Source organism: Branchiostoma lanceolatum, chromosome 7 (genome assembly GCF_035083965.1).
Source record: "Branchiostoma lanceolatum isolate klBraLanc5 chromosome 7, klBraLanc5.hap2, whole genome shotgun sequence".
NCBI classification, from domain to species: domain Eukaryota; kingdom Metazoa; phylum Chordata; class Leptocardii; order Amphioxiformes; family Branchiostomatidae; genus Branchiostoma; species Branchiostoma lanceolatum.
The window spans coordinates 7473575-7490594 of NC_089728.1; the positions used below are offsets into that span (position 1 = coordinate 7473575).

Consider the following 17020-nt stretch of genomic DNA (forward strand, 5'->3'; position numbering starts at 1 on the left):
GCCCAAAATCATAATGTTTCTTTGGGACCTCAATAATCATCCACATACCAAAATTCATAGTTATTACAAATACATCAAAAGGATCTTAAGCAAACATACATACACAACCAAATACATGTACAGTACCCACGTTGGAGGCGAAACTCCTTTCCAGAAAACGTCAGTTCACAGCCACTGAATTATTGGCAGAATAGAGAAGTCAGCTCACCTTAGCCAGAGGCTCCTTGCAAACCTCATAGGCAGCCTGGTCGAAGCGGATGTCCTTGGTCAGGTTCCTCTTGTAGTCCCACAGGAACTGAGGAGATACAATAAAGTGGTTATGCATTGGTAAGACAGCACCTAATTTTTGACTGAGTGTTCACCGGTGACCCAAGATATTTGTGTAGGGTTATGTTCATATACTCAAGTATACTTACCTTACAGCTATTATAGCTTATAATTGAAATTCAAGCATCAGAAAAATAAAACCTTTGTTACATTTTGTAAGCTATATATCTTCAAATTCAAGCTATGAAGAGAGGCAGTAAGGTTTTCCTGACATTCTACTTTTCTAATTCTCATGTTGTGTTGTGTTGTGTTGTGCACCCCAATTTTCTTCTGTGCACCTAAATCTTGAGGTTAGGTGCACCAATACAAATTCCCAAAAATGGATTTTGAGCCCTGTCATAAAGAACATCACCTTTGTCAGATGGTTCTGACTCATCGTACGTGGGAATAGGCTGATGGAAGATGCATCCATATATAGCCAGAGGACAAATCATATATCTTAATCACTATCTTTTACACAATTCATAATAACACCATGCCAAACTTTTGCCCCCTTCTTTCCTTACTTTGTAGTCTTGGAGGTATCTTTTCTTTACCCATTCATTTTCATGAGACCCTGGGCAAATTTAAAGCATTAAATTGAACTGAATTATAGGAAGAAACAAGCAAGTAAAATGAAATGTCCTGAAGTAATGAATCTACCTACATGAAGCGCCAACAATCTATAATAAAAATTTGTTCATAGCCCATATCAATTTTGTTACTCATATTTCAAAACAAATTGCTTCATACGTGAAGATTTTATTGTGTGAAACAACGTTTGCAATTCTACATGGAGTTCTCCCTAAAGGTAACAGACATCCTATTTTTCATATCACATTGCCCCTAGAGCCTCTATAAACTTGAAAATGTAACAACAGTATCTATCATAAAATTGTAACAATAGAGGAGAAACCAGTTTTGACAGACTGGATTCTTGTCCCTTCTGATTGTTTGATGCAGAATTAAGAAGCTTCTTTCTGCATTGCCTAACCTTTAAGGTATTGTTGAAGGGTGGGATGTTTTTGAAAAAAACCCTTTCTTAAGCTTTATAAACCTTCCTCAACCTTAATTTTTTTCAGGTAGTACCTTATAGCAAGGTGATAATTTATGAAAATTAGTATGATTACGTCATCAAGATTTATAAGTCCACGCTCCTTTTTAGATTAGAAGAAACGCTCTCCTTGGCTTGTGCTTCGATGTTTATCAATATAACTTTGCAGGAATGTACATGATAGTAATACTTAAAGAATGACGCGTGCGTACGAGATTATTTTGAAATATCGATTTTTGGCGAATTTTTTGTTTGATAGCAAAAAAAATTCGCCATAAATCGATATTTCAAAATGTACTCGTAGGCACGCGTCACTCAATTCCTCAACCACCCTTCAACAATACCTTAACCTAAGTATTAGCAGCCGCTTGGCTATCAATATTCTCTATTCGTTACAGGGTTAAGCAGCAGGGAGATGGTTAAAAATCATTCAGCAACCAAGGGGTTAAAAATAAAATGCTGACAAAAGCAACAATGTAAAGTTATCAGTCAGACTACATGATCTCAAAGTACTGTACATTGTCTGGCAATGGACAATTGCGGGGGAATCTAATTGCCATCTGATACATGGTATATCACACAAAAGCGGACACACGGGGGGCATGCATCATACAGGGGGACTGGTTAAATTTTGATCGGTGGTTCCATTGTCACTAATCATCAGCATTAAGATGCATACGTCCCCGCGACAGTCCCATCCCAACGGACTACTAATATATACTATGCCCTCTGGCTGATTAAATCCCTATTTCAGCAAATTGGCAGGAGCATCAATGAGAAGTAAGTTGGCTTTGTAGGGAGGCAGCCATGTGGAACTGCAACAGATGTTTCCCTCCAGCTAGCAGTGTTCAAAGCTCACTTCCAACAAGATAACGTAGTTAGGTCTGATTAGTTCACACTTCCCTGAACAAAAATGGACACTTCACCTTGTAGAATTACTCCTTGACAAAGTGTCCTTCACACTCAATCGATGACCCCTTTGTCATTACCATCTCGAAGCCTGGTTTGTCCTTATCCTTGAAGTCCAATACCGCACCACTAACAATGCGATAAGTCAGGACACACTCTCCTGCAGGGCTCTAGCCAGCTTGACATTTTTTTTACGTCATCCCAATTCCCATTGACGTGAAAATTCTAAAAAGACAAACTATTTTTTCCCCGTCATTGAGTACAAACTTCTGTCACTGTTCAACTTCCATGCAGGTGTTTGGGCATGGTTTATTCACATTTGGATATTTCAGTATGTATGTAAGTATGTATTTTGTATATTTCTATATTTTTACACATCGATTTTTGTCCATCAAGATCTTTAGATTCTTCTGTTAAGCACAACAAAATTTTGTTTATTAACGGAATAGTGCTTGCTACAGCCCTGCAGTTGTGCCAATTTTGGTTGCAGTAATTATATAAGGTTACTCAGCGATTGCTTTCCAGTAAAAAGGGGGCCAAACTTGTCAGGTTCCCCCAAAATGGTTACATTAACAAATCGCTACCTTGATCTAGCAGAACAGTTTGAGCTCTAACTTCTAAGCATACAGCTACAATGTCTGACATCGTATCTGTCATCGAGTGGCGATCACATTCACAGAAACCGCTTTACTGCAGAGGGCAACACATTTAAAGTGGTGTTACTATTCACCTGGCTGACATTGTAATACTTTCCATACATCATAGCCTGGCCTGGCCACCCGTTCTAAGTGCTGTTATTGCAATATATACTACGCATCTCCTCCCCCATTTTTCTCGCCTGCGGTTCAATTTCTTGTGGTGATCCAAGCCATATGTCACTGCCAGAAAAGGCTTCAGAGCTTTTATTACAGACATCTAAGATGGGTGGTGCTTTTCAAAGTGTAGGATTCTATCTACCATCGCTCGATGATGAATTATCATAGACTTCTTTCTATTGCAAAGATTTTATTCGTTATTTCCATACACATACACAAAGTAGCACATACCAATAAGCTTTCCATCAGTCCTCTAATCCTTCTCAGTTTTTTTTAATGAACAGAAAACAGAAGAGCATGGCAGTTTACAACAGAACACATGAGGTACCACAAAATCAAAACATAAAATCCGGAAACATTCGTTTAACAAGACAGTATTTGGCACTAAACCCCTATTGCCCATATCACCTACAACTTCTATTCACAAACAGTCTAATCCTTCTCAAGTTAAAATGACCCAGAGCCTATGTCATGTGAACGGAAGAAGTGTGATGTCAGCAACTGGTCAAAGGTGACTGGCAGTCCGTATCGGCCCCCGTATCGGTTGAGCTATGGCCGCTGAGCCCAAACATAGATGCCTGATACCGACTGCCAGGTACCTTTGGCCCCTTGCTGATGTTACACTTCCATTCAAGTCATGTGACATAGACTTCTGGTCATTGCCTTCGCAAAGACGGTTATGTTTTTTTCAACTTAAGAGGGGAAAAAGAGGTTTTTGCAGTGTTTTAAATTCGTTGTTGAAACAATTCTGTAGTATATTAAGTAGTAATACATAGGAATCGCACATTCCAGGTCAACCAAGAGGTCACCATGAAAATAAAGCCAACACAAAAGTTTCAAGATTTATTTGTCCAAGGTGCTGAAAATGTTGTTGTAGCTTTCAGCTGAGTTAACCAACTCTGGAAAACGTTTTGCTGAAGTAAGTTTGCTTGCCACTGTAAATTGCTATACTTTATTTTCATCACATTACAGCATTTCTCAAAACACCCACAGAAGGACCCCCAGAGAATCCTTTTGTTGAGTCATGTGGGAATCCGGAAATCCGCTGTGGTTTAAGTCAACAACAACACAATAGCTAGGGGCAAGGACTAGTCTAACAGACCAAACAAGACAAATATGCCACAGTGAGGCTGGGAGATCTCAACTGGAACCAACATAACTCAGGAAAACAAAATCAATAGTCAAACGTTTGCAACTCTTTTACAATATGGACAATGGAATCTTCTCCAGTTTCAACGTTAATAGAAGAATAGTGATTTAGCCCATGAAGGGCATGAACTTGAACATGGAAGGGGCTGTCCCAAATGATATATAAATCAGTAAAACTACCTAATATGGACTTCTAGTATTATCTATCATTCAGGATCAGCCTATACTGGATGACTGTAGTTCACATCGTCATGATTGATGGATTTGTGTGTCTTTCTAAGATCTGCTAAGTGGGGAGACAATCCATACGGATGACAAAAATAATCACTGGGATGGATCACGGAGGGAAGGTGGGACAGCGTTACTTTAAAAATACTCTATCGTTGTGACACACAGATATACTGAAACAAAAAACCGTTTCTCCTTGACTTTTCAACAGTGGCAGTTATACAAGAATTGCCTGCTTATCAAAAAGGTTTGCTCATTTTGCAGCTGATTTGTACGATTTACAGTATGGTCAAGAACTTTTTTTCTTGGAAACGGATGAAAATTGATACATGCCGATTTCATCCATATAATCAAATCAACATGGCCTTACATGCGACTAATGGACTATACTTAAGTGGGATGGATGGCAAATTACTTATCAGCCTCCTCTCTTTGCCCACCATCTCAGCAGGTAGACAGGAATGATGCATGGATGGCATCTACATAAGACCTATGATAATCAAACACTTTTCTGGCAATTTATATCTGTACCTAATGCTCCATCATTGTCATCCATTAAGGTATCGCAGGAAGGAATAATTTACACACCTATTTTTGCCTCTCTGCTGTTTGAAAGATGCATGAATTCCGCCATCACATTTTGCAATATCCATGTTTTTCGCCAAGATAACTATGCACAATCATCTTGATTCCTCAGTAGACAGTTTCTAAATGTCCCTACAAGGTTGGTTGATAACGGCTTCACAATGTCGAAATTCACGTAACAAAAAATCGATCAAAACCCAAGAGGCCAGTTTCACCAAATTGTCTTTCCAGCAATGGTATGAACATATATGATGATCTATTAAAGGACATGCCAATGCATTTCCTTGGTTCCAAGACATTTTGAAGTAAAGGTTTTGCTAGCACTCAAGATGAAAACAGAAGGCTGGGAGGAAAATATGCATCTTACTTCATGTACATGTAATGTATAGTCACTTGCTGAAATTGTCTGCACCAAGGTACAGCTAGCCCTCAGACTCTTGATTTTATGGTATTCTTTCAGTTTTGTGTTATTTCTTCAATCCGAAAATGAACAAATAGAATTGGTGTTGCCTTAAGCGCAGGTTTTGTCCACTTCCCAAAGACCTACATTTCTCACACATTACTTTTTTTTCATATTCAATAACGACAACAATGACAAAAAAGATTTGCCATGACTTGAACATAAAACATTGACGACCAAGAACATAAACATGTATGGTACAAAGTCGTTGCAAGACAAAAACAGCCCATGGGCAGGCCTCACACACATAAAGCAAGCCAAGGGAATAATGACTTGTACCATGCATTGAAGAGATGGGCAACTTGTTTCAGCTCCACATCTGCTGTGGAATCACCAAATACATTGTTCCATCAGACTCATGGTAGTAGAGTCATCCCACACCCACAAGTCTCCTTCACAAATCCTTAATGACGTCAATGCTTGGAAAATGATGAGCGGAACACGGGAAATTGGCTGCTCCTGTACCGCATGTCCGCCCACGGCAGCTCAAAATAGTTTTGTACTTGACTTTTCTTGGGTTTAGCTACACTATCAAGCAAAGGCTATCTTGCTACATCTTTATTTACTTCCGAGAATACAGCAGAGATTTCATAAGAACAAGATACAAACGGCAAATGGCTGAGCAGTTAGGCTAGTAGACACGAGATCGAGAGGTCACAGGTTTGATTCCTGACATTCCAGGTATCTGTATCTGTATCTATATAGCCGGTATAACCGCCATTCGGCGTAACACACCAGCTTCGCAGGCACGCGGCGAGGCAGCAGCTGGTTATATTACACCGAACGACCTGTCAGACATTATGTCATTGGGAAAGGCACTTAACACGACTTTCCTCACTCCACAAAGGGGTAAAAATGGGTACCTGACTTCGGTTGGGAGGTAAAAAATGATGAAAGGAGAGGGATGGGCTCTACAATAACTTGTCTGAGACACAGTAGATAACAACCCACTGTCCCTACGGCCTGAAAATGGCTATCGGACTACCTTTACCTTAACCTTGACAGACAGCAGTCTGCCACATGTGCATATGGCATAAAAAGTCAATTTTGCTGACAGCTGATCCGTACTAGAACATGTAGGCCTACATTGTGTGTATCATTGCATCACTCTTGCCACAGTGTTAGTGGGACCTTCTATGACTCCCTTGGTGACTGTCCCAGGAATAATGTCCTCGCATGGAGCACTACCGATATAAATTCTACTGCCGCATGTGCAGAGGAATCTCAATGAAGGTAAGGTGCCTCGAGGTGTCATTTATCTGGCAGGCAGACGTAACATGTTCGGCCAAAATCGTGCCCAGAAATAGCAGCTTCTTTATCCTCCCACCATCCATATACCGACTGCAGGCAACGTCTGCTGATGGATTCAGCTGCAGCACCGATGGGAGCTTTGTTGAATGAGTACCTAACGTACATCTGAGTAATGCTGGGATTGCACAGATGTGCACTGGCTTCTACCGAATAAGAGCTAATGGATGATAGCATCATGTCTGCATTACATCCACTGAGCTTAAGTTTTACGATGTGGGTCTGGGGGTAAATATTTAACTGTACTTCAAACTTTGTTCCCACACTAACATCCTAGATAATAAAAGGTATATGGTAATGCATGCCACTCGGCACTACCATTCACATGACTTGAATACATAGACATTGTGTATTACTGGTACTGTAAATTCATTTACTTTCGTGGTGGTTTTATTTTGCGGTTGGGAAAAGGAGGTTTTCGGGGTGTTTTGAATTCACGGTTGATTTCTGTAGTAAAGTAGCTATGCATTTGACAGTGTCATGGACTGGTTGTGGAGAGGTCACCGCAATAATAAAACCACTGCAAAAGTTTCATCATGACTGTACACTAGTTCTAGTTAAGATGGGAGAATACTCACATGGTGACAGTCCGGTGACAGGTCATCGTCCTTCTGCAGAAGGAACAATAAACAAAGCAATACATTAGTCATTGTGAATTTGAATATCTCAACAAATGAATGACAAGTTCGATGTTCAAGTAACTATTGCATGATGCAGTAGAGGAAAAAGTAAGATGACTGAACAATTGTAAATTATACATATTATCTATTTTTTTTCCTAAACAACTCCTGTATAGGGAGATGCTCATGCTCATTGATATTAATGATACTTTATACTGATATAACTATTCCTCAGATTAAAGCCATTTAGATTAGTGAAATTTTCATCATAGGATGTTGGAGAATATTTTGCATTCTACAGTATGAAGACAACAAAAATGTACAGAATCTTATTGTTAAACAGACCTCAAGCTCTTAGAATTTTTTTCCTGCATTTTCTTCCTATATATTCCTTGTACCCTTTCCATTAACATTTTATTTTTCTGTACCATAAAAAAGGTTTGAGGCAGCTTTTGATTAGACAAAAGGAAAAGAAATTGAAATTATACACCAGTGGCTACATGATGAAATGAAGCCTTCCATTCATTTGGGGTACAGGCTACCCCTTTTGTACCTCATTCTACCAAACTAGTGATTACAACCTCAATGGCAATTGTATTCCAGAGGCCATTGCCTGCATGGGGCTGATAACTTGTTGCTCTGAGACTAGGTACACCCACATCGAGCTTTCAGGGTCTCCTGCATCCGCACTGATCAAACAGCTGGATTCACACATGTACGCAACGTCCCACGCACGTTACACTTTCCAGCAAGGTACATTAATCTTAGCCAGGATCTTCAATCAATCTCCTTTCTCCAGAGAAATGTTAGAACATACCATTAGGACTGTACAGGCAGGAAAATATGCCTGTTGCACAGGGGATATCCCACTCTGCAATTGGCAGTGTAAATTACTTAGCAAATGTCAGATATACATGTAAGAGTGGCCTTGGGATTTAATTGTGCAAGGTACAAGGTTGTAGAAAATCTGAATATCAAGTAGGTGTACATGCATTTTATGTGTAGACTTTTTATACAATTTGTTACAGTCGTTCTGTTAAATCTACAGTTTTCATGTGCACTAATTTGATTTAACACCTTTCTGGAGTGAATATGTTCTTAAAACTCTGTAACAAGATAAATTAAATTAATTCCTGACAAGACTACCTCAAACACCTATATCGATCACTAACTGCGAATGCATTGAACTTCATGGTGATTTAATTTCACAGTAGGGAGAAAATAGAGTATACACAATGGTTTTTGGTTCGCGTTTGAAACAAGATGGCAGGTAGGCAGGCAGTACATGGAATGAACATTTTCGTGGTGGTTTGGAAAGTATGCGGTGAAGAGGTTACCGGCGAAAAACACAAAAATCAATCCACCGAAAAACGTAAATGCATTTTACCGCATCATTCATGTGTGAAATTGGTGGAAAGTTTTGTCCTCATGTTTGACGCATCACTTATAAAAAGTTATCCTAAACCACTACCCTTGGATCGAAAGCACAATCAAACTTACAGAAGTGTGTTATTCGGACACAACCATTGCCGATTTTGACTTCAAGGATCGTTCATCACAGGCCTGCCTCTTGTCAAATACAGTACAAAAATATGGCAGGGTCAGACACATTGCCCTTCATGGCCATCAATATACCACATGATTTGTCAGGATAGGGAAGTTGTCCATCATGGACTGTGGGGAAAAGGTTTCCAGTCAGTACTTTGCCATGGACAATTCATCACTGTCATTTTTTCCTGTTATTGGACAGGTGGGACTACCTCTTTTCTGGTAACCCCCCCCCCCACACACTTTTATCATAGAAATTGTGTTTTAATTACTTAGCACTCACGGGAAGTTCAAAATATAATCAATCACTTGTACTTGTAATATACTGGTGAATGACTTGTAGATGTATGCATAACCACTGGGGTTCACACCAGGATCATGATAGACCAAAATGGGAGGAGCATTAAAAAGTAATTTTGATGAGAATTTTTTGCATGATGACTGATTTGCTTATGCCCAGGCCAAATGAAATATACATGCTCTGTATAACTAGGCTCCCAGCATACTGGAAACCTTCCAGTTTCATATGCTATAACATCTATTTTTGGAGGATAAGAAACCACTGCCACAAATGTACATATATCAGAGCTTCACAGTATGATATAATCCACTGTGTATCAATTTGCAAGTTACCTGAACAAGCTTCTAGCTATCAATTTCTATAAGTTTCAGAGAAACCTTGAAATGAAACTGTATACTCAGTAAGAACCAAAGGTTATCAAATTAACTGGGGATGCTGACAAAAGCTCTTGTTAATCTATACTGATGTATTCATAATAAATAGGCCAAACAGTTGTATGGTAGTCAGGTATACAATGTCTTGAAGGTGGCAGTAACATCCTTTGATCGCCTTACCACAATTTGGGGGTTATTGTCAGCTTTCGTTAATCATGACAAAGGATCCTATTTCCAATATTTGGAATATTAGTCAAGATACCAGAATGGTATGGTGCTCTACAAAATGGGCAATCTGGCATTTGCTATAAACCAGACCTCCAATAAGTATTCTAACTAGATGTCATTTTGCATACATGTATTTTCCAAATTTCTTGGTGAATGAGGATAAAAATTAACCTGCTAGGGTGCTGCAGATAAAAACTGAATACCCGTACACTCTAAGATCAGTGTAGCATTTACAGTTGCCAAGACCCCTTGCCCTATGCAATACTGAAAGCACTTAATTTATACCTATAGTGTACCAGAGCAACACAAATGGGCCGAGATCTAACCCTTGGTGCCCTCTGCACTCAATTGCAGAAACAACTGAGCCCTGTGGAAGCACACATGGATAAATTCTAATCTTGGTAAGCTACCAATGTAAGGGCCCATTCACACTTGGGCATATATTCTAGTCAGTTGAGTTGCGCATTTAACATTTTTCTGTTTAGGTAAAGTTTGTGGCCAAAGAAATAAAGGCGAAGAAATAATTTTGTTGGGCCCCAAAATAAGATGGAGTAACAATCTAACTAAACACCTGGGCCCTACATGGTCAAGAACCGCTCGACAGAGGAAAACCTGGAGTCTGACAAGGGAGAGGTTCTTCCAACGGAGTGATAATACCCTGGAATGATGATGATGATGTTCAATAACTATACTGCACAACGGTGGGTCAAAGTAGAAAACAACGTCTTTCCCGCAAACTTTACCTGAACCAAAAAATGTTAAAACGCAACTCATACGGACTTCAATATACACTAAGATTTTACATATGAAAGATTCATGACATGTATGCTATATGGCTTTATCACATTTCGGTTCAACTGAGATGTAAGGACAATGCTACAGGGAATGTCTTCATTTACTTCAGCAAGCTGACGAGCAGCATTGGAGATTTGTCTCAAATACGTCTACATTATTTTCACCATAAAACCAGTCTGATTGCTCAAAATACACTTTAGTTACAATGAGAAAGGACACCGAGGCAAAAATGTTACTGTGATTAGATTGCCTACAGTGCACACTAGGGACATGTATTGGCACCCAGTACCAGTATAGTACAGAGAAAATCATTTAGATACAGGTCCAAAATATGTACTGGCACTGTCCCTGAAAAGATTTACACTCAACTATATAACTTTTTGACTTATTTTGTTACTGAAATGTTTTTAACCTATTGCAAAGAGGAAAATTTAGCACTGTAAAATTGATAGATGTTACATTTAGGTGCACATCCCTATAGTGAACACAGGTCAGACTTGAGTGCCTAATACAAGAACATTTTGTTTAGCAGGGATTTTCAGATCAGCACCAAGGACAGGGGCAGAATCCTATCTGAATTATGAAGCCATCACATTCTGTGGAATCATGGGGAAAACAGTGAACTTAAAGTTACAGTGAAAGAAACAAAAACTACAGTACATGCTTTACTGTTTTTTTTTCTGATGCACAACTTTATGGTGCAATCTTCTCTGCTTTGACAGTCACAACTGGACAAAACATGAGCCTAATCAGGATGGTACCCAGGCTACACCTTGTGAAGGTACATGTAGATTCTATCTACCAATAGTATATAGGGATGTTACTTACAAAAAAGGCAGAACTGAACCCCTGCAAGAAGATAGGGAGGGACATCAAGCAGAAACTTTTATTTCAAGTCCTAGCTACTGTAGCTTCCGTACGAGGGGAAATGTTCACTGGGACTTAATTTCAAGTTGGGAAAAATCAAAAGTGTTTGCAGTGGCTTTAACTTTTAAGTTCACGACTGAAACAAAAAGGTAGGCGGGCATAAGACAGAAAAAATAATTCCATGGCGGTTTTAAGCTTATGGTGAAGAGGTCACCACAAAAACCGCGAACATAAAACCACTGCGAACATTTCCAATTTTACAGTATCTAGTGGCAAAGGGGAAAATTTGATCAATTGGCAACAGGTAGCTGTCAGGGACTACTGCACACTGCAAACCTCAAAATGTAATCAGTGGCTGTGCAAATTCTAGCCTGAGAATTGCTAAGGGTTCAGCTGCATACAAAGACAATTAGTGTTCTTATCTACAGAAGGGACTCGGTGAGATTGTTCATGAAGAATAGGGTCAAGAGTTGTCCACGGTTTGGAAAGAAGAGACAATAGGCAAATGCATTGAGATTTGGAAGTTGAATTTGTAATCCTACACATAAAAACTAGCAGCTTTATGACAACTCACTTTTTTTGCTTTTTGTATCATAATCCAAGCATTTTTCACAGTGAAAAGAATAGGCAAGATAGAAATCTTTATGAATAACAGGCTGAAGACAGTCATACTTATAGTTGATGTATTTTACACAGTCTAATGCTACGTAATTCAGAATCGTCATATAGTAATACAATGTGTCTTCAAATCTGACCATTTAATTTTCTTTTCTTAAATAAGCCTTGCATGCCTTTTCTGGGCTACACGCAGAAATCGTTATTTGAATAAGTCAAAAACAAAGAGTTGAAATCCTGAGGTGCATTTAAGATGTACATATTCAACGTTTGGCCCTCTGGGCAAGGAATATAGGTCAGGTAAGTGAGAGCTGACCTTTTTATCACCATAAAGTGGGATTAAGGAGAATATTCGACTGTGCCATGCCCTACACTTACGGTAAATGATGGTTTCCCATATGCACATAAACCATACTCAACATCAGTCAGGCCTATATGCCATGTAAAAGCCATTGTCAACGCAGTAATCCTGCCTCAAACCCAGGCATGATGTATTATCCATATCTCCATGGGAGCCATCTTGCTCCACATTCAAAATTTCCGAAATGGCTTTGATCATAACATAAATAATTTTGAGTTCTCTATCAGTATAAATAATGCAGATAGAGTCTATGGTCTTTCAGGATATATTCACTACAAGGAAGAAGATATGGAGAAAAAATCCATGCTTTAAATTTACAAGACAACTTGGAATTCTATTCAACATCATTACTCAAAGATGTTATAACAGAAAAGGGAGCATGGCAGCTCTGAATAGATGAGTCAACACACAGGTGAGGTAGGCAGGGGGGGGATTCTCTGTCTCTTGCTAGCTACAAAAAAGCTACATTCGGCAGATTTTTGCTAGGGTCGTTCGGGTAACTGGAAACACAACTTTTTTTCCTCAGCCTTAGACAACTTCTTACAAAAATACATAGAGGGCAAGACACTGTCCTTGAAGAAATTTATCCCAATCATCTTCAAAACGTTATTACCCAAAATTTGAAAAGGCCAGGTTGGCCGCAGCACAAGATGTACCTCCTAATAGAAAGCATCTCTCAAATGACCCATTAGCTGTAGGGCTTCCCCTGTGAACTAATTAAGCACAAATCAATGATTTCTTGAATAAAAAAACTCATGTCGCAGAGCCGTTTAATTGGTGTGGCCGACAGAGAAGGTCTGCATTGGGGGTTGCCGCGGGGGTCCCAACAACCCTTTACGCTGAATTCACAAGAACCCCTTACATATTACGCTAAAGTCAAGGAAGGCAATCACGCAAAATTTAAAAATTTGGTCACCTCGCTTCGAATTACACGGATAATACAGCTTTCCCTACGAATTATGGTAAATAAAGATACGCCTTACGGAAAAGAGTATACAGACCTTCAACATACTTATCAATTTTGGTGTACAGCCATGACCTTCCCAATGGGCAAACTTGATAGCCTGTCATTTAGCGGTCAGTAAAACTTGGCTGAAAATTGAAATAGACTCCGTGAAGGATGTCTGACATTTTAGCGGCACTTATGGCCGGGCAATATCCAACAGTTATTTCAAATTACAACTGTGAAATAGCCGCATGTTATTCCTTCGTTTAGTGGGTGGGTCAAGCTTTATCTATTTTTTGGGCACTGTTGTTGGCACTACACTCACTGAATTATTCAAAAATTGTAATACACCTCATGTTTTATGTTGCTTGACCTTTGACACCACAAAGGCTCAAATCAGAAAAATAAAAGATTATTGGATGAATATGAATAGGGACAAATTTATGAAATTTGCGCCAAATAAATGCCTTAGATAGAGTAAAAAAATCTTTAGAAGCCTTTGGACAAATTTGCCTTTGACCCTATTAAAAGGCATAAGGCTAAAAATGACACAGAAAGCCTTTCGATAAAATTGATTATGGGATAATCTTGTCAAGTTTGATCCCATAACTGTTCAAGGCTCTAAGATTACAAAGAAGTACATAAAAGCCTGGGCCTTCTTGACGGCATAAGGTGCCTGAACACAGCACTACCATTACTTTGTGATCATCAATCCAATCCCCCATCTACTCTGAGGGGACCACTTTACGTGAGGTGCTTAGCAGTAAATAGCAGTAAATGATAGCAAAGTCAACATTGTTCCCGATCTACTGACGAACCAATCTACCAGAATGGCCCATAAGACAGGTGTGTTTTGTGCACCTGAGCCACACACCGCGGCACCCCTGGCGGGAGATTCTCATTCCGGTCAGGCACGGAGTCCCTGGCTGATTCACACCTCTGCATCCTTTATAAAGCAGGAGGGAAGGTCGGTTCACACCTCAGTAATCCACAGAAATTCCCTCTATCTATACCACCATCCATCTGCCAGCAGCACTCCAGGCTACTCCTACATTCCTCTTTGGCTAGTATAATACTAAGTAAACTTCATGCAGATCTTCATTTCCTTCGTTCATTCAGACCCTTGTAGTGCCTTTTGGCACATTACGTAAGTTTCCTTGCTGTTTCAGTAGCAGGGTATATTTCTACACTACAGGGAAGGGTTGCTAGCCCTTTCCATTTAATGTGCTTGAGGCACCTCCTCAAACATGGGATTATCACTTCCTACTATTTGCCACTCTACGGTGAACGTGACTAGCATATGGAAAACATACAACTTGGAAAACACATAAAAAACAGACAGATCAAAAACAATACCTCCCTGTGAATCAGTAGCCTCTTCTATTGACCCCATGACCTGGACTGTCTGTATGGCGATTATATGTAGCTCTACCACCTCTGTACTCTACTTCCTGCCACTCGGCGAGTATAACCTTCGCAGTCATCTCCCCACTAACTCACTTCCTGCCACTCTACTAGTACTGACAGTGTTTTCAAGTAACTACGGACACGGATGGACAAAAACATAACAAACAGACACTGAAAACAAAACTACATACACGGAGTCAATGAACTTTAGAATACCTACAAATATATGAACATCCTGCATTTGTTGACCTTTTCCTTACCTAATGCTTTATTGACTCAAGGGCATCCCTTTCAGGTTAGAGACCTAGGAATGACCAATCAGCAATGGTGAGGTTAATCTAGGGATTACAGGTCAAATTGCAGGTCACTCCCCTTGCTAACAGAGTACTCACTTTGCAATGAAAATTGAAAGGGATTCCTCCAAGCACTAGGCTGAAGCACAAATCTTCAAGAGCCCCTGCTTAAAATGGTAAAGAAACTGCTCTCTCTCTACATTACAAAGTAGCAAAAACATCAAATAATTCCAGAACCAAACCAAGTCTCTCTTTCCATCTAAATGGAAATGTAGTAAGACGTTTCCTTTTCCGGTCACCTCCGGGCATGTGACAAGATAGGTGAAGGCACCCAGCAGACAGAGTGGGTGATAACGGATGAACAAGATTGTGAGGATTACACAAGGATGAGGACAGGCCCATAACAGGCCCCAGTAAGCAGGTACTCAATCATGAAGATCACCGCATCAATCCAACAAGCCCATCATCTGAGCACCATACAAGACCATCAAGCTTTCTAACTAAACCAACGTCATATAAAGAGAAGCAGGAATAACGTATCTTGGGGTGTCATGCAGAAATTCATTATACAAGCTTAAGATGCCCAGAAAAAATAAGGATTGGATGGTACATGTATGTAATTAAAAAATCAATTTGTAATTTACGTGACCATTTCAAGACTAATTTTTCAAACACATTACACATGTAAATCATTCATTCCTTGACTATCAGACTCAAAAAGAATAAACAAAATTTATCCTGTTTTCAGTTTGACCCATCCTTTACATGTAGTTCATCGTACACACAAATTCAACTTTACCACTGCTGGCTAAAACTATTCAGAATATTTTGACGTACCAATCTTAAAAGCAGCGTGCAAATTGTATGTTGCACATCTGTATTTTGAGCCCTGCTATCAATATCCCTTTCAACACTAATGGTTACAAAGAAGCATCTACATTCAAGCAATTAATCTCAAATTTAGAATACAGCCTCCTTTGCTTCACATCTGACATCTTTGTAGTGGCGACCAGAAAATAGATTGTGCATTTATTCATTGTCACATGACAAGACAGGGACCTTTGAAATACCTTTTCAGTGCTCCCCGTGTACGCGCGTGTGACTGTGCAGTGATCACATTATAATCTTTCCCAATGAGAACTGAAGACTACAAACATATTGTTGGCTGCACAAGATGACTCAATACTGTTTTCATTACTGTTTTTTAACTTGCAAGAGTAGACATTTTTTGTTATTGATGTTGACAACTAAGAGCAGCTTTTGGGAACATATACGTTACATGGGAAGAGTTACGTACATACGAGCATTATTTTCATAATACAGTTATATATAATGTATTACTTGGTGTTAAAAGGCCAAGTTTATTAGGCTAGCTGACACGAGATTGAGAGGTCACCGGTATGATTCTTGGTGTTCCTGGCTAGATGTTGGGTCCTTGACTGTACTGCTCACTCTTCCTCCTCCTCCTATATTACATGTACTACTGTCAGTCACTTTACTCAGGTGTAAAATGGGTACTTGACTTTGGTTGGGGAGGTAAAAAGGTGCTACAACAAGGACTCCACCTTCCAATACCATGCCCTAGACACAGTGGATAACAACCCACTGCCCCAATGGCCTCAGAAAGCTTTTTTAATGTATTCCAACATTGAGACCACTTTTCAACCAACCCTAAAAGCTACTGGAGTCTCTTCATTTTGAAATAACTGCTAAAAAAGAACAAAAAAGATACACATGGTGCGATTCACAGGCACTGAAATAGGGGAGAGCACACCTTCAGACGTTGAGTTAGATGTTAATGTACCACCAAAACCCCATAATGCCAATTACTTCCTATTCTAATGTGCTTAT

The 17020-nt window shown here is 39.5% G+C and overlaps 1 protein-coding gene across 7 annotated transcripts in view; it reads right to left on the minus strand.

Moving 5' to 3' along the window:
* Positions 1-17020, minus strand: part of LOC136438953 (Golgi apparatus protein 1-like) — a 55741-nt gene that overhangs the window by 19356 nt on the left and 19365 nt on the right. For all 7 annotated transcript variants that reach the window (XM_066434008.1, XM_066434006.1, XM_066434005.1 and 4 more), the window contains 2 exons: positions 7393-7425; positions 209-295 (listed from right to left, as the gene is read on the minus strand). In XM_066434008.1, coding sequence (XP_066290105.1) covers positions 209-295; positions 7393-7425 — 120 coding nt within the window. The remainder of the gene's footprint in view (positions 1-208; positions 296-7392; positions 7426-17020) is intronic.